The 18,780-nt window shown below is 49.8% G+C and overlaps 1 protein-coding gene across 1 annotated transcript; it reads left to right on the top strand.

The window, feature by feature from the left end:
- Positions 1-1,788: 1,788 nt before the first annotated feature.
- On the top strand, positions 1,789-8,842 carry RRAS (RAS related; the record flags this gene model as incomplete). Its single annotated transcript, XM_080704597.1, has 6 exons — positions 1,789-1,941; positions 5,177-5,264; positions 5,374-5,476; positions 5,571-5,679; positions 8,531-8,649; positions 8,723-8,842. 6 exons carry the CDS (start codon positions 1,789-1,791, stop codon positions 8,805-8,807), a joined length of 657 nt encoding a protein of 218 aa, XP_080560723.1. The 3' UTR covers positions 8,808-8,842.
- Positions 8,843-18,780: the final 9,938 nt, after the last annotated feature.

Here is an 18,780-nt window from a genome sequence, read left to right as displayed (position 1 = left end):
GAGTACGAGATTGCTCCGCTAAGCCCTCCAGGCCCGGTGGCGTGTAGGGGGTACCCAGGGACAACTAGCGACCCGACTCCGCCCCGCCCACCCCGATAGGCCCAAGCCCCGCGGCCCGGACCGCCGCCGCCATCTTACCCCGCCGCTCGGGCTGCGGCTCCGGCCCCGGCGCGGGGCGGGGCGGGCTGGGGCGGGGCTCGCGAGCAGAGTGGGAGAAGGGCGGAGCTAAAACGCCGCCGAGCTTGCCGGGATTTCAAGTACCGAGCACGGTGCCCAGAAGCCTGGCGGGAAGGCGACCGGACTCGGTTTCCCAGGAGTCAAGAGGACACATGGGGCGGGGTACGCGCGACGCACGCCGGGATGCGTAGTCCGCGCGACGCCTCCGTCGCGCGGGGACAGCCAGGGGTGAGAGGTGAAGTGGGCGGGGCTGCTCAGCCCGCGGTGAGGCCCCCACAGTGCCCTGCGCGCGCGGGGAAAGGGCGGCGGAACAGGAAGAGACGCAAAAAGGTGCTCAGCAGAGCGGGTGCGAGGGAATTGTAGTTCGGCAGAGTGTGTGGTGCTGCCTGGAAATTGCCCCGCCCACATTCTGGAGATCTCAGAATCCAGATCCCCGTGTCCCTTCTAAATTTAGAACCAAAGCGCTGGACCCTACGGCCTCCTTTTAGGACACAAAAATCCGAACTCTAAATCATCTCCGAGCAGGATATTTTTTCCTTCTTCAGACTCAGAAACCTTAGTCCTCCTCTTTTCTTGGACCGGAGGGGGACCCTCAGGCTTCTCCTCCCCCGCACACCTGACACAAATACATGAGTTCTGAGTTGCGGCTCCCCAACTACAATACCCTCCAGACCCAGAATTCTTGGCTCCGATCTCCAACCCCTGGACCCGAGTCCAAGCCGGACCCCAACTCCCTCCTTTACTGAACCTAGCAATTAGGACTCCAGATTCTCCTCCCTAGAACCCAGCAGTCCGAGTCACCAGCCCTAGGGACCCAGGTTTGGGGCCTTCAGCTTCTCCCTTCAAACCCCAGAATTCCTGGCCTCGGGCCCTTCATGACCCGAGCGTCCCGACTTGGGCGAGCTGGCTCATGGATTAGGAATGCAGTGATCTCACGGCCGGCCCCTCCCTGCCCCGTTACCCCACGGTCCCTCTCCAGGGCCCCATCTCCCCTCCCAGTCTGTCTTCCGTTTGGCTGGGACAGCGGGAACCGGAAGCCTGGGTCCCTTAGCAGAAGACTCCAGCTACTGGCCCAGACGCAGAGCTTGGCTGGGATCCTGGGGCGGAGGTGGAGCTTCTCTTCAAGACCTGCTGTTTCCACCGAGCGCCCTATATACGGACGCGCGCGCGAGTCGGAGAACCCCGCCTATCGCCAAAAGATTTTGGGTACGGTCCACGGAGAAGCGCTGTCACCAGGATCCTTATTTGCATGACCCCACCCCGAACTAGTGTCCCGCTCCATCTGCCAAAGAACGGAGCCTCATTATCATAGCCACGCCCACGGACGGCCCACCAGCCCCGAGCGCGTGGCGCCGTGCAGGGCGAGCACAGGTCCTCATTAGCATGACCCCGCCCCTCTCGGAATTTCCCCTCGCAGCGATCATCATTTCCCTGCCCTTATTAGCATAGCCCCGCCTTTTCCCTGGTTCGCCTCCTCCTCAAGTGTCCGGAGACGCGAGTTCCTCTGGCCAGAGCTCATGATTATGCAGTAGCCTCATTAGCGTATCCCGCCCCCTGGGTCCCGCCCGGCTCCCCCCGGGCGGTAGCGGCGGCGGCGGCAGCGGTGGCGACATGAGCAGCGGGGCGGCGTCCGCGACTGGGCGGGGGCGGCCCCGGGGTGGGGGGCCGGGACCCGGGGACCCCCCGCCCAGCGAGACACACAAGCTGGTGGTCGTGGGCGGCGGCGGCGTGGGCAAGAGCGCACTGACCATCCAGTTTATTCAGGTAGTGGGCCCTCACCCGGGACGGGGTCCCAAAGACTCAGACCTGAGCCCTTTGGGGGGGATCTCCGAAATTCCGTTTTCCCCCTAGCCCATCACTGAGACCTTCCTTTGTGGCCCTCAGATCTTAAAAGATTTTCTTAGATTGCGACTGGAAGCTCCCCCAGGGCCTCCACCCCTGCAGGAGGGACCTTCTTCCTAAAACATCCTGAGACCCACCATCCCACCCCACAGTGCCTGAGATCCCGCTTACCTGCTTCCCTAGCCTTGGGCACCTCCTGGGGTTACCCTAAATACAGAGCAGTCAGTCACCCCACTTAGACCCGAAGCTTCCCCAAGGCCCTGGCCCCCTCTGCCCTGAGAACCACCCAGAGCCTCACTGGGGAAAACAGCTGTGTATTGCACCTTTGAGATTCCCTAATGGAATTGTTGGCCCTTCTGGAACCTCCTCCAGAATCTAGAAATTTTGCCCATACCTTGGCCCTGATGCTCTTCTGGAACCACCCAGTCTTGAAAGAGGTACCCTCTAACCCTGGCTCCCAGAGGATCTCCCCCCCCCCCCCCGCACTCCTCAGACCCAGGAAATTTAAAAAAGATCCTTGGACATTTCAGAAAACTCTTAAGATTCCAAGATCTAGCTGTCCCCCATTCTACCAGACCCAAACCTCCACCCTCCCACTGCACCCCCAAGAAAAACCAACCACTCCTCCATCTGAGTTTTCCTCCATCCCAACTCCCTAAGCCTCCACTCAGAAATCTTGGGTTACCCCCAAATTACCTTCCTGGGAAAAACCCAAGATGCTTCACACCCCCACAAAGACTCCTTGGGAGTTTCTCTGGCCCCATAAATGCATCTCAAGGTCTCTATAAGACTCTTATTCTATGACAAGTCTCCCAGTGCCTCAGAGCTGGCCCCAAGTTTCCACCTCTTGAGCTTCTCCCAGTGTACTGTGGAGACACATCCCTAATTCCCACAGACAACCCTGCAGCGGACCTGGTCCCTACAGGCTCCCTCCAGGACAAGCCTCACCAAGCACCCCTCCAGGAGACAGAATGCAGTCTTCAGACCCTCAGCCACCAAATCATTCCTCTTTTGAAAATCTTCCCCTGCTTAGGAAACTTCCACGCCATTCTCAAGAGAAACCCTTCCCACCTCAGAGAAACCCTAAAAGTGTGTGCCCCTAGATGCTACCACAGCCTGCTGCCCTGGTCTGCAGACCCCGCAAGAGACCCCAGCAAGCGCCTATGTAGGAGCTCAGCCTGTAGGAGGAAGGCCCAGCTCTGGGCTCCTTGTACCCAGGGGCAGACCCAAAGCTGGCCAAAGGCCCGGCTGAAGGCGGCAGGACCCAGGCAGGAAGGGAGGGGCTGGGGCGGAGGGTGGGGCAGCCTCTCCGCAGCCGGATTGGAACCAGGACTTTCCCTTGGGAGGAGATGTTGAAGGCCGCCTAAGGAGGAGGGAGAGAAAGGGAGGAGGAAGAGGAGGAGGAGAGAAGGAGGGGGAAGGGGAGAAAGAAAGACTAGCAGATACTCTAAACAACAGCTCCCAATTACTGACCCCTTAGTTTGTACAATACGGCATGTTAAATGTTTAACAGGGATTTCCCCTGATTTTCTCTTCTTTCCTTTTTGGATGAAAAGAAAATTACTAGGGGGATGAAACCCAAGGGCATTCTACCTCCAAGTACAACTCCAGCCCTTTTTATTTATTTATTTTGTGCTTGTTTGTTTTGAAACGGTCTTGCTAAATTGCTGAGGCTGGCCTCCGAAGGACTGGATTATGCGCCACCGCGTCCAGCTGGGTGTAGTGCTGTTCTTGTTGTTTTCCAGACTAGGAAACTGAGGCTCAGAGATAGGAAGTGATTTGTTCAATGTCACACAGACAGCCGAGATGTAATTGTGATATAGGAGATGTATTTTATACCAAAAAGAGAATTAAAGCCGCGCTTGGTAGCACAAGCCTGTCATTCCAGTATTTGGGAGGCTGAGACAGGAGGATCAGTTTCAAAGGCAGCCTTGACAAGTTAGAGGCCCTCCACAACTTAGTGAGACCCTGTTTTAAAATAAAAAATAAAAGGGGCTGGGGGTATAGCTCGGAGGTAGAATGCTCCTGGGTTCAACCCCCAGTGCCACATAAAGAAAGAAGGGAGGGAGGGAGAGAAAGGAAAGGAAAAGAAGAAGAGGGAAGAAGGGAAGAAGACAAGCCAGGTTCAGGTGGTACCCACCTCTAATCCCAAGAGGCTGAGCCAGGAGGACAGCAGGTTTAAGGACAGCCTCAGGACAGTCCTTTTAAAGTTGAAACAAAAAATAAGCGGGGCGTGGTGGCACACACTTGAAATCCCAGTACTTGGGCAGCTGACACTGGAGGATTACAGGTTTGAAACCAGCCTCAAAAATATAGTGGGGCCCTATGCAACTTAGACTCTGTTTTAAAAGTAAAAGAGAGCCAGGCGTGGTGGCGCACGCTTGTAATCCCCGCGCTTGGGAGGCAGAAACAGGAGGATCGCGCAGGTTCGAAGCTAGCCCCGCGCGCTGGCTTAGGAGACCCTGTTTCCAAATAAAAATGCAAAAATAGGTCTGGGAGTGTAGCCCGGAGGCAGAAGGGCTTCCAGGAACCCCAGTACCACCACCAAAAAAAAAAAATAAATAAATAAATAAATAAAAATAAAAGTAAAAGAGTAAAATAGGGCTGGGTGTGTAGTTGGGAGTCAGAATGCCCCTGAATTCAATACCCAGTGCAGAAAGAAGAGAAAATAAAAAAGAAAGGAGACTGGAGGGTGGATACCCAAAGAGAAGAGGACAGAAACCCAAACTCAAAGCCGGGCGTGGTGGCGCATGCTTATAATCCCAGCATTTGGGAGGCTGAGACAGGAGGATCGCAGTTCGAGTATGGTCTCAGCTACTTAGTGAGGCCCTTTGCAACTCAGTGAGACCCTGTTTCAAAATAATGAATAAAAAATTGGGCAGGGGGTGTAGCTTGGAGGTCAAACGCCTCTGGGTTCCATCCCCAGACCCGCAAAAAAATAAAAAATAAAAAATAAAAAATAGGTCTGGGGGTGTCACTCAGAGGTAGAAAGCCCCTGGGTTCCATCCTCAGTACTCCCAGGGAGGGAGAGGAGAGACCTAGAAAGACAGGGAGGGTAGAAAACCAAAGAGACAGGTACAACGAGGCAGGCCCAGGAGCAGAGCTCCAACCCACTATGGAACATTACAGTAACAATGGCCTCTCCCCACTCAACCAGTCCTACTTCGTGTCTGACTACGACCCCACCATCGAGGACTCCTACACGAAGATCTGCACCGTGGATGGCATCCCAGCCCGGCTGGACAGTGAGGGTGGCAGGGACTGGTTGGGGGGAGTGTGTTGGTGGGGCTGAGGGCTCATGAGTGCGACTGGGGAAGCCTTGTCTCCACGGTGCCCCTGTCCCTGTCTCCCTAGTCCTGGATACCGCGGGGCAGGAAGAATTTGGGGCTATGCGGGAGCAATACATGCGTGCTGGCCACGGCTTCCTGCTGGTGTACGCCATAAACGACCGGCAGAGGTGAGAGGGGTTGCCGGCAACAGGTTGAGGAGTCCGGGGAGGAGTGACTGGGTGGAGCTGTTGGCCAGACCTGGTACCTCTGCTTCTTTCTCAGCTTCAACGAGGTGGGCAAGCTCTTCACCCAGATCCTCCGAGTGAAGGACCGCGATGACTTCCCCATTGTGCTGGTGGGGAACAAGGCAGATCTGGACACACAGCGCCAGGTTGGGGATGCTTCTGTCCCTGGGGACCCCATCTGGGTTTGGGAGGCTCCTTCTGGTCCACCTGCCCTCTGGTCAGCATCCTCTGCTTCCATAGCCTGGGAACTTTCATTGTTTATGCTCGGATGTGTAACCTGCCCTCCAAGTTGGGCTGTCCGGGTCCCCAGCATCATGCAGCAGAGGACCTGGCACACTGGCATCCTTAGGAGAGGTGGAAGGATGAGGTGAAGAACTGCCAGCCCTAGCTGGGCATGGTGGTGCACGCTTGTGAGCCCAGCATTTGGGAGACTGAGACAGGAGAATCGCGGTTCGAGGACAGACTCAGCTCCTACCTAGTGAAGCCCTTTGCAAATCAGTGAGACCCTGTTTCAAAATAAAGAATTAGCCGGGCGTGGTGGCGCACGCTTGTAATCCCCGCGCTTGGGAGGCAGAGACAGGAGGATCGCGCAGGTTCGAAGCCAGCCGCGCGCGCTGGCTTAGGAGACCCTGTTTCCAAATAAAAATGTAAAAATAGGTCTGGGAGTGTAGCCCGGGGGTAGAAGGGCTTCCAGGAACCCCAGTACCACAAAAATAAATAAATAAGGAAAGAAAGAAAGAAAGAAAGAAAGAAAGAAAGAAAGAAGGAAAGAAAGAATTAAAAAATAGGACTGGGAGCCAGGCATGGTGGCGCACATTTGTAATCCCAGGATTTGGGAGGCTGAGACAGGAGGATTGAGGTTCGAAGACAGCCTCAGCTACTACTTAGTGAGGCCCTTTGTAACTCAGTGAGGCCGTTTCAAAATAAAGAATAAAAAAAAGGGCTGGGAGTGTAGCTCAGAGGTAGAGTGACTCTGGGTTCCATTCCCAGTACCACACACACACACACACACACACACACACACACACACAAAAGAACATCCAGCCCTGACTCCTTTCTTCTTTTCCCACCTGGGTTCGCCATAAAGCCTCCCCTTCCATGGCTCCGCAGTTCTTCCCAACATGGATTTGTCCTCTCCTATCTCCACTCCCACCACTTCCTTGTACACACAAATGAATGATTTCTACACAAAACTTACTTTTTTTTTTTTTTTTTTTTGGTGGTACTGGGGGTGGAACCCAGAGGCTTTCTACCTCCAGGCTATACTCCCAGACCTTTTTTTATATTTTATTTGGAAACAGGGTCTCACTACGTAGCTGAGGCTGGCTTCGAACCCGTGCGATCCTCCTGTCTCAGCCTCCCGAGCGCAGGGATTACAAGTGTGCGCCACCACACCTGACATATTTTTTTTAATACTTTTTTTTTTTTTTGGTGGTGGTACTGGGGTTCCTGGAAGCACTTCTACCTCTGGGCTACACTCCCAGACCTATTTTATACTTTTTTATTTTTGGAAACAGGGTCTCTTAAGCCAGCAGGGCTGGCTTTGAACCAGCGCGATCCTCCTGTCTCCGCCTCCCAAGCGCGGGGATTACAAGCGTGCGCCACCATGCCCAGTGAACTTACTTTTTTTGACTAATCCTTTGGGGATTTCCAGTTTCATGTCTGTGCTCAGCATAAGCTGAAAAAAATCTTCCTCCTACTATTCCTCCTCCTTCTTTTCTTCTTTTCTGGTACTGGGGATGGAACTTGGGACCCAGTATGTGCTGAGTAAGCTCTCTACTGAGCCACACCCCCAGCCCACACCCTTTTTTGCCTGCTTGACTACTAGGGGGGTGTGTGTGTTTCTGTAAATTGAATCCAAGAGCATGCTACCTCTGAGTTACACCCCTAATTTTTTTCTCCTTGTACTTGAGATTGAACCTGTTCTACCTGAGCTATGTCTTCAGCCCTATTTTATGTATTTACTTATTTATATATTTATTTTTATTTTTTGCAGTCCTGGGGATGAAACCCAGGAGCATTTTACCTCCAAGCTACACCCCCAGCCCTATTTTTTTTTTTTTTTTTTTTTGCAGTACTAGGGATGGAAACCAGGGGAATTCTACCTCCGAGCTACAGCCCCAGCTCTATTTTTTATTCTTTATTTTGAAACGGTCTCACTGAATTGCAAAGAGCCTCACTAAGTAGCCAAGGCTGTCCGCGAACCGCGATCCTCCTGTTTCAGCCTCCCGAATGCTGGGATTACAAGCATGCACCACCAGGCATGGCTTTTTGTTGTGTGTGTGTGTGGTTTCGGGGATGTAACCCAGGAGCATTACACCTCCAAACTATACCCCCAGCCCTATTTTGTTTTGTTTTTTTAATTAAAAAAAATTTTTTGAGGTACTAGGGATGGAACCCAGGGGCATTTTACCTCTGAGCTACATCCCCAGCTATATTCTTTATTTTGAAATAGGGTCTCACTGAGTTGTAAAGAGCCTCACTAAGGAGCTGAGGCAGACTGCGAACCACGATCCTCCTGTCTCAGCCTCCAGAATGCTGAGATTACCAGCATGTGCCACCACGCCTGGCTCTTTTAAATTCTTTTTATTTTGAAACAGGGTTTCACTGACTTTCAAAGGGTCTCACTAAGTAGCTGAGGCTGTCCATGAACTGCAATCCTCCTGTCTCACCCTTTCAAATGCTGGGATTACAAGCGTGTGCCACCACGCCCAGCTCTATTTTATGTTTTTAATTTTTGAAACAGTTTGAGAATCTCACTAAATTGCTGAACACCTCACTGAGTTGCTAAAACTGTCTTCAAACTTGCAATCCTCCTGTCTCAGCCTCCCAAGTACTGAGATTAAAGCCGGTACCACCATACCCAGGTGGAACTTTCCCTTTTGAACCCCTACACATTGCCCCCACCAGAGCTCACAGTGTACTTGCCTGCCTGCCTGCCCGGCTAGGGTCACTCAGTGCAAGGGCCTGACTCCTTCTTGGCCTCCCCCTGCCCAGGTCCCCAGATCTGAAGCATCTGCCTTCAGTGCCTCCCACCATGTGGCCTACTTCGAGGCCTCAGCTAAACTACGCCTCAACGTGGACGAGGCCTTCGAGCAGCTGGTGCGGGCTGTCCGGTGAGCCACGTCCCCTTCCCATCCTCCTGGTCCCTCTCCCCTTCAGGCCAGACTCATCAGCCTCTCTCCACAGGAAATACCAGGAACAGGAGCTCCCACCCAGCCCACCCAGTGCCCCCAGGAAGAAGGGTGGGGGCTGCCCCTGTGTTCTGCTGTAGCCAGGACCCAGGAAGCAACCAGCGCAAGCTCTCCGGGACCAGCTGCCTCTCGCCTTGCTGTGTGGCCTGAGGCCCTGGCTGAGCCTCAGTTTTCTCCTCTGGGTCTCCCAGGACACACTACACCCTTCACCCTTACCTTCTGGCCCCCTCTGGGCCACTGCCACTGTGTGCCTTCTGCCAATGCCTCCTTACCCCACCCAAGCCCCTGGTTGGGTGAGGGGCTCCCAGGTCACTGCTGTATATAACTCCCTCCCAGAGAAAAATAAACGTTATCACTGCCAACATCAGGAGGTGCTTTTCTGTGTGTGTGTGTGGGGGGGGGGTACTTGGGGTTGAGCCCAGGGTCATTCTACTTCTGAGCTATACCACTAGTCCTATTTTATTTTTGTTTTGAAATAGGTCTCAGTAGGTTGATCAGTCTCACTACTTGCTGAGGCTGTCCTCAAACCTGCAACCCTCCTGTCCCAGCATCCCAAGTACAAGTACTAAGATTCTAGGTATGTGTCACCACACCTGGCTCTGTATTCTTTTTTTTTTTTTGGGGGGGGGGTCTGGGGATGGAACCCAGAGGCATTTGACCTCCGAGCTACGCCCCCTGCCCAATTTTTTATTCTTTATTTTGAAACCAGGTCTCACTGAGTTGCAGAGGGCCTCACTAAGTAGCTGAGGCTGTCTGCGAACCGCGATCCTCTGGTCTCAGCCTCCCAAATGCTGGGATTACAAGCGTGCGCCACCACGCCCGGCTGCAGACAGCTTTATTTATTTATGTATGGTACTGGGGGTGGAACCCAGAGGCTTTCTACCTCCAGGCTATACTCCCAGACCTTTCTTATATTTTATTTGGAAACAGGGTCCCACTAAGTTGCCGAGAGCCTCACTAAGCAGCTGAGGCTGGCTTCGAACCCGTGCGATCCTACTGTCTCAGCCTCCCAAGTACGGGGATTACAAGCATGCGCCACCACGCCCGGCTTGATTTATTTAATTTTTTTGCAGTATTTTGGGGATGGGCCCAGGGGCATTCTACCTCCAAGCAATACCCCCAGCCATATTTTTCTTTTTTCTTTTATTTATTTATTTATTTATTTATTTTTAATTTTAATTTTTTTTTTTTTTTGGTGGTGGTACTGTGGTTCCTGGAAGCACTTCTACCTCCAAGCTACACTCCCAGACCTATTTTATACTTCTTTTTTATTTGGAAACAGGGTCTCTTAAGCCAGCGCGGCTGCCTTCAAACCTGCGCGATCCTCCTGTCTCCACCTCCCAAGTGCGGGGATTACAAGCGTGCGCCACCACCCCCGGCCATTTATTTATTTATTTATTTATTTATTTATTTATTTATTTATTGGTGGTACTGGGGCTCCTGGAAACTCTTCTACCTCCAGGCTACACTCCCAGACCTATTTTATAGTTTTATTTGGAAGCAGGGTCTCTTAAACCAGCACGGCCGGCTTTGAACCTGAGCAATCCTCCTGTCTCCGCCTCCCAAGTGCGGGAATTACAAGGTACACCAACACGCCCGGCTATTTATTTATTTATTTATTTTGTGGGTTTGGGGATAGAACCCAGGGGCATTCGACCTCCGAGCTACACCCCCTGCCCTATTTTTTACTCTTTATTTTGAAACCAGGTCTCACTGAATTGCACAGGGCCTCAGTAAGTAGCTGAGGCTGCCCACTAACTGCGATCCTCTGGTCTCAGCCTCCCGAATCCTGGGATTACAAGCATGCACCACCACACTCGGCCCCAGCCCTATATTTTAGTGTGTGTGTGTGTGTGTGTGTGTATGTGTGTGTATATGTGTGTGTGTGTGTGTGTCTGAGGATGGAATCCAGGGGCATTCAATCTCCAAGCTATACCCCCTGCCCTATTTTTTATTCTTTTTTTTTTTTTTTTTGCAGGTCTGGGGATGGAACCCAGGGGCATTTGACCTCCGAGCTACACCCCCTGCCCTATTTTTTATTCTTTATTTTGAAACTGGGTCTCACTGAGTTGTGGAGGGCCTCACTAAGTAGTTGAGGCTGTCCACGAACCATGATCCTCCAGGTCTCAGCCTCCCGAATGCTGGGATTACAAGCGTGCGCCACCACGCCCGGCTTATTTTTTATTCTTTATTTTGAAATAAGGTCTCACTAAATTGCAGAGGGCCTCACTAAGTAGCTGAGGCTGTCCACGAACCTTGATCCTCTAGTTTCAGCCTCCCGAATCCTAGGATTACAAGCATGCACCACCACACCCGGCCCCAGCCCTATATTTCCTATATTTGTGTGTGTGTGTGTGTGTGTGTGTGTGTGTGTGTGTGTGTGTGTGTGAGGATGGAATCCAGGGGCGTTCAACCTCCAAGCTATACCCCCTGCCCTATTTTTTATTCTTTATTTTGAAATAAGGTCTCACTAAATTGCAGAGGGCCTCACTAAGTAGCTGAGGCTGTCCACGAACCTTGATCCTCTGGTCTCAGCCTCCCGAATGCTGGGATTACAAGCAGGCGTCACCACACCCAGCCCCAGCCCTATTTTTTATTCTTTTTATTCGTGTGTGTGTGTGTGTGTGTGTGTGTGTGTGTGTGTGTGTCTGAGGATGGAATCCACGGGCATTCAACTTATGAGCTATATACCCCCTGCCCTATTTTTATTCTTTCTTTCTTTCTTTCTTTCTTTCTTTCTTTCTTTCTTTCTTTCTTTTCTTTTTCTTTTTTTTTTTCTTGTGGCACTAGGGGTGGAACTCAGAGGCTTTCTACCTCCGGGCTATACTCCCAGACCTATTTTATACTGTATTTGGAAACAGGGTCTCACTAAGTTGCTGAAAGCCTCACTAAGTAGCTGAGGCTGGCTTCGAACCTGTGTGATCCTCCTGTCTCAGCCTCCCAAGCATGGGGATTACAAGCGTGCGCCACCATGCCTGGCTTTATTCTTTATTTTGAAACAGGGTCTCACTAAATTGCAGAGGACCTCACTAAGTAGCTGAGCCTGTCCACGAACCGCGATCCTCTGGTCTCAGCCTCCCGAATGCTGGGATTACAAGTGTGTACCACCATGCCTGGCTTTTCATCTTCATTTTGAAACAGGGTCTCACTAAGTTGCAAAGAGCCTCATTAACTAGCTGAGACTGTTCGCGAAGCTGGATCCTCCTGTCTTAGCCTCTCAAATGCTGGGATTAAAAGCATGTGCCACAATGCCCGGCTGTACTCTTTAATTTTGAAATAAGGTCTCCCTTAGTTTCAGAGGGCCTTGCTAAATTGCTGAGGTTGTCCTTGAACCTGCGATCCTCCTGTCTCAGCCTCCCAAACACTAGTGTAACAGGAATGTACCACCATGCCAAGGAAAAAGCTTGTGTGTGTGTGTGTGTGTGTGTGTGTGTGTGTGTGTGTGTGACTGAGGGTTGGGGTCAGGGGCATTCCACCTCCAGCCTTTTTACTTGGAAACAAGTTCTCAATAGGTTGATGCAAGTCTCACTACTTGCTGAGTCTGTCCTTGAACCTGCAACCTTCCTATCTCAGCCTCCCAAGTACTGGGATTACAAATGGAGGTGCTTTTAAAAAGGAAAATGGAAACTGAGTGTGGTGGTACACGTTTGTAATCCAGTACTTGGCAGGCTGAGATGGGAGGATCACAGGTTCAAGACCAGCCTTAATTACTTAGTGAGGCCCTCTGCAACTTAGACCCTGTTTCAAAAATAATAAAAAATTAAAAGCGGGACATGGTGGTGCTTGTTTGTAATCCTAGTATTTCAGAGGCTGAGATAGAAGGATCACGGTTCGCGGACAGCCTCAGCTACTTAGGCCCTCTGCAATTCAGTGAGACCTGGTTTCAAAATAAAGAAAAATAGGGCAGGGGGTATAGCTCAGAGGTCAAATGCCCCTGGGTTTCATCCCCAGACCCGCAAAAAATAAAATAAAATAAAATAAAATAAAATAAAATAAAATAAAATAAATAAAAAATAGAGCTGAGGGTGTAGCTCAGAAGTAGAATGCCCCTGGGTTCCACCTCCAGTACCAAAAATAAAAAAATAAAAAAAAACTAGGACTGTGGATATAACTTGAAGGTAGAATGCTCCTGGGTTTCATCCCCAGTGCTGCAAATAAATAAATATAAATAAATAAATAAATAACAATTAAAATTAAAATTAAAACGGAGATGAACATGGCGACGCAATCTTGTAATCCCAGGCAGTACTTGGGAGGCTGAGACTGGAGGATTACAGGTTCGTGACTAGCCTCAGCTACTTAGTGAGGCCTTTCGCAACTTAGTGAGACCCTGTTTCAAAAATAATAAGCCAGGTGGCCCATGCTTGTAATCCCCGTGCTTGGGAGGCAGAAGACAGGAGGATCACGCAGGTTTGAAGCCAGCCGCGCTGGTTTAGGAGACCCTGTTTCCAAAAATAAAAAAGTATAAAATAGGTCTGGGAGTGTAGCCTGGAGGCAGAAGGACTTCCGGGAACCCCAGTACCACCAAAAAAAAAAAAAAAAAAAAAAAAAAAAAATAATAATAATAATAATAATAAGAAGAAGAAGAAGAAGAAGAAGCAGAAGCAGCAGCAGCCAGGAGCTGGGCGTGGTGGCGCATGATTGTAATCCCAGCATTTGGGAGACTAAGACTGGAGGATCATAGTTTGCCGACAGCCTCAGCTACTTAGTGAGGCTCTGTAACTCAGTGAGACCCTGTTTCAAAATAAAGAATAAAAAATGGGGCAGGGGGTGTAGCTTGGAGGTAGAATGCCCCTGGATCCATCATCAGGCCTGCAAAAAAAAAAAAAAAATAATAATAATAATAACGATAAATCAGGCATGGTGGTGCATGCTTGTAATCCCAGCGCTTGGGAGGCTGAGACAGGAGGACTGCACAGTTTCAAAGCCAGCCTCAGCTACTTAGTGAAGCTCTCAGTAACTTAGTGAAACCCTGTTTCCAATAAAGTATAAAAAAAAGGTCTGGGACTATAGCCCGAGCCAGAGGTAGAAAAGAGCCCCTGGGTTCCACCCCTAGTACCACACACACACACACACACACACACACACACAAGAATAAATAAACAGGGCTAGGGATGTAGCTCAGAGGTAGAATGCCACTGGTTCAATCCCCAGTACAGCAAAATCATCATCATCATGAAAAGGGAAATGGTGTGCCAGGTGTGATGGCACATGTCTGTAATCCCACTACTTGGGAGGCTGAGACAGGAGGATCGCAAGGCTCTCAGCAACCTAGTTAGACCCTGTTTCTGAATCAGAAATAAAGAAATCAGACCGGGGTTGTAGCTTGCAGGTAGAGTGCCTGTGGGTTCAGTCCTCAGTACCCAACAAAACAAAACGGAGCTGGTGGGTGGACTCGGGGCATGTATATTCCAAAGCCTTCCTCCATCTGGAAATATGCCTCCTATGGTCTAGAACCTACTTCTTGGGAAAGGGCAAAATAAAAAGCTGAATCAGGTGTTGAGACCCCTACTTTGTTCTAACAGGGTGAACTGCCCTTTGCAGCTGGGTGGGCATTTTGTATATGCGGTACTGGAAATTGAAGCCAGGGGCGTTCCTCTGAGCTACACACCCATCCCCATTTTATTCATTCTTCCTTCCTTCCTTCCTTTCTTTCTTTTTTTTTTGGGGGGGGGTTTGGGGGTTTCTGGAAACTCTTCTACCTCCAGGCTACACTCCCAGACCTTTTTATACTTTTTTATTTGGAAACAGGATCTCTTAAGCCAGCGCGGCTGGCTTCGAACGTGCGCATCCTCCTGTCTCCGCCTCCCAAGTGCGAGGATTACAAGTATGCACCACCACGCCTGGCTTCTTTCTTTCCTCTTTTATTTTTATTTTATTTTATTTTATTTTATTTGTGGTACTAGGGATTGAACCTAGGGGCATTCTACCTCTGAGCTATATCCTCAGCCCTATTTTTTTTTTTTTTCCTTTGGTGGTACTGGGGGTGGAACCCAGAGGCTTTCTACCTCCGGGCTATACTCCCAGACCTATTTTATATTTTGTTTTTGGGTTTTTTGTTGTTGTTGTTGTTTTTGGTGGTACTGGGGGTGGAACCCAGAGGCTTTCTACCTCCGGGCTATACTCCTAGACCTTTTTTATATTTTATTTGGAAACAGGGTCTCACTAAGTTGCTGAAAGCCTTACTAAGTAGCTGAGGCTGGCTTCGAACCTGTGCGATACTCCTGTCTCAGCTTCCCAAGCGCGGGGATTATAAGCGTGTGCCACCACGCTTGGTTTTATATTTTATTTGGAAAAAGGGTCTCACTAAATTGCTGAGAGCCTCACTAAGTAGCTGAGGCTGGCTTCGAACCTGCGCAATTCTCCTGTCTCAGCTTCCCAAGTGCTGGAATTACAAGCGTGAGCCACCATGCCCGGTTCCCAGCCCTATTTTTTTATTCTTTATTTTGAAAAAGGGTCTCAATGAGTTGCAAAGGGCTTCACTAAGTAACTGAGGCTGGCCACAAACCACTATCCTCCTGTCTCAGCCTCCCAAATGCTGGGATTACAAATGTGTGCCACCACGCCCGGTTTATATTCAGCCTTTTAGCAGGAGGAAGGAGAGTCGTGGGTAGAATGGCATTCAAGAAGCCATCTGGCAAGTTCTCACTTCCGGAAAATTTCTAATGGGATTTACATCTGAATCTAAATTCTGAATCCAATTTGGAGACTGTGTGAAGACAACCCATCTGAGCCTCTTTAGGGCATCTTCAGGCCATGCTGACCACGTGGACATCTGCGGACCCAAAACTCATCTGTGTCCTGGGAATCCACACTCCCACACACATCCACCCCAAGACCCCCAATCTGCCCAAGCTTTGCTACCTTAGAAGGCCGGAGCCAGAATTGGAGACCGCCAGCAACCCAATTCCAATATATGACCGGCCATCTCTGAACTCTATTTTTTATTTATTTAAATTTTTTTAATTTTTTAATTTTTTTGGTGGTACTGAGGGTAGAACCCAGAGGCTTTCTACCTCCAGGCTATACTCCCAGACCCATTTTATATTTTATTTGGAAACAGGGTCTCACTAAGTTGCTGAGAGCCTCACTAAGTAGCTGAGGCTGGCTTCGAATCTGTGCGCTCCTTCTGTCTCAGCCTCCCAAGCGCAGGGATTACAAGCGTGCGCCACTACGCCCGGCCATCTCTGAACTCTAACACCTACTCAGTCCCACCTGCATTGGAACTTGGACCTCCACCTGGCATCTGTCACTACTCAGCAATCTGCTCCCCTCACTGGTAGGCCCCTGATCTCTAAACGTATCACCACCAATCGCAGCTCCAAGGTAGAACATGGCCTTGTATGACATTACCCTGAGTCAGGCTGCCTGTGTTCAAATCCAGTTCTGCCCCAGGATGGGACTCAGTGCCAGAGAACTGCTGGGCATGTCCGAGGCTCTGGGTTTCATCCCAAGCAGCCAAAGAAACAAAACAAATCCAGCCTCATGGCTTCAGCCTCTTCCGTTTAAAAAAGAGGTCAGTCACAGAGTTGCTAGGCAGGTCTGGGAGGCCAAGGATAGTCCACACAGGGAAGGACCCTGGCACCTGGTCCACACTGGGGTCTCAGGGTCAATGGCCACGGCCCCCTGTTCTCTGTTCTGTTCCAGAATTGTGAATTTCCCTCTGTATTCCAGATTAGAACACTGATTAGCAAATATCCCTTTCCCGGTTTCATTATCACAGAATCCTTGGCCTGTATTCAACCTTCCGCTCTGGGAATAAGTGGAGCTCGGATGCATTGTGCTCACGGTCATTCCCCACCCCTGCTGGCCAGAGAGGGGCCTGCCCCGCCCGGAGGGACAGGGAACAGGGACAATGCTTCTTTTTGGTTTTCTTGATTTTTTATTTTTTATTTTTGTTGGTACTGGGGATTGAACCCAGGGGTATGATAACACCCCCAGCCCTTTTATTTTATTTTTGTGGTAAAATGGGGATAGAACCCAGGAGCATTCTACCTCCAAACTACACCCCCAGCCCTATTTTTTTTTTTTTCTTTTTCTTTTTTTATTTTTTGTGGTACTAGGGATGGAAGCCAGGGGCTTTCTACCCTTTATTTGGAAACAGGGTATCACTAAGTTGTTGAGAGCCTTACTAAGTAGCTGAGGCTGGCTTCCAACTTACCTCCCAAGTGCTAGGATTACAAACCTGTGCCACCAGCCCAGCTATTCTTTTTATTTTGAAAGAAGGTCTTACTGAGTTGCAGAGGGCCTCACAGCTGAGGCTGTCCTCGAACTGCTATCTTCCTGTCTCAGCCTCCCAAATGCTGGGATTACAAGCCTGTGCCATCATACTTGGCCCTTTTCATTTTTATTTATTTATTATTTTTTTGTCATAAAGGGTGAACCCAGAGGCTTTGTACCTCCAAGCTGCATCTCCAGCCCTATTTAATTAAGTAATTAATAATTAATTTTTTGCAGTACTGGGGATTGAATCCAGGAGCATTCTACCTCTGAGCTATACCTTCAGGCCTATTTTTTAGTCTGCATTTTGAAACAGGGTCTTAATAAATTACAGAGGTCCTCACTAAGTAGCTGAGGCTGTCCGCGAACCATGATCCTCCTGTCTCATCCTCCCAAGAACTGGGATTACAAGCTTGAACCACCATGCCTGGCTATTTAATTTATTAATTAGATTTATGTATTTATTTTTTACTGCTGGGGATAGAACCTAGAGGCATTCTAACTCTGAACTATACCTCCAGGCCTATATTTTTATTTTGAAACAAGGTCTTGCTACTTTTGTGTGTGTGTGTGTGTTACTAAGGATGGAACCCAGGGACATTCTACCTCTGAGCTATACCTCCAGCCCTATTTTTTTCCTTGATTAATTTTTGGGGGGTCTGGGGATGGAACCCAGGGGCATTTGACCTCTGAGCTACACCCCACCCTATTTTTTTATTTCTGGTGGTACTCGGGTTCCTGGAAACCCTTCTACTTCCAGGTTACACTCCCAGACCTATTTTATATTTTTATTTGCAAACAGGGTCTCTTAAGCCAGCAAGGCTGTCTTTGAACCAGTGTGATCCTCCTGTCTCCGTCTCCCAAGTGCGGGGATTACAAGCGTGCGCCACCATGCCCGGTCCTATTTTTTATTCTTTATCTTGAAACGGTTTCACCAAGTTGGGGAGGGCCTCACTAAATAGCTGAGGCTGCCCGTGAACCATGGTCCTCCATTCTCAGCCTCCTAAATGCTGGGATTACAAGTGTGCACCACCAATACCTGACTTTTTATCCTTTATTTTGAAACAGGGTCTCACTGAGTTGCAAAGGGCCTTACTAAATAGTAACTGAGGTTGTCGGCAAACCTTGATTCTCCCATCTCAGCCTCCCAAAGGCTGGGATTACAAGCATGTGCCACCACACCCAGCTTCAAGGACTCCCTAAATTGCTGAGAGACCCTCTAAATTGCTGCGACTGGCTGTGAACTCACAATCCTCCTGTCTCAGCCTCCCAAGTACTGGGATTATAGGCATGCACCACCATGCCTGGCTTATTTTTTATTTTGTAACATGGCCTCCCTTAGTTGCTGCGGGTCTTGCTAAATTGCTCAGACTGGCCTCAAGTCGGCTAGCCTTCTGTCTCAGCCTCCCAAGTACTGGGATTATCTATGTATGCCACCACATTGTTTCTATCAGTTTCCTTACAAGATCTGACACTTCCAAGGACTCCCAGCTGGGGGGTCCTGTCCCATTATTGACACTCCCTAGCATGAGATCCAGTCTTGTGTACTGTCCAATGGAGACAAGTTTCTTTTGGGGCACCTCCATCCACCCCCGTTTTTTTTTTTTTTTCTTTCTTACGGTTACTTGGGATTGAACCCAGGTGCATTCTACCTCCGAGCTACACCCCCAGCCCAATTTTCTCCGTGTGTGTGTGTGTGTGTGTGTGTGTGTGTGTGTGTGTGATATTGGGGATGGAACCCAGGGGCTTTCTATCTCCAGGCTACACTCCCAGACCTATTTTATATTTTATTTGGAAACAGAGTCTCACTAAAATTGCTGAGAGCCTCACCAA

This window comes from Muscardinus avellanarius (genome assembly GCF_963383645.1).
Source record: "Muscardinus avellanarius genome assembly, chromosome: 10".
Lineage (NCBI taxonomy): Eukaryota > Metazoa > Chordata > Mammalia > Rodentia > Gliridae > Muscardinus > Muscardinus avellanarius.
Note: the sequence above shows the minus strand (reverse complement) of the source record. Positions and strands in the feature narration are given on the sequence as shown.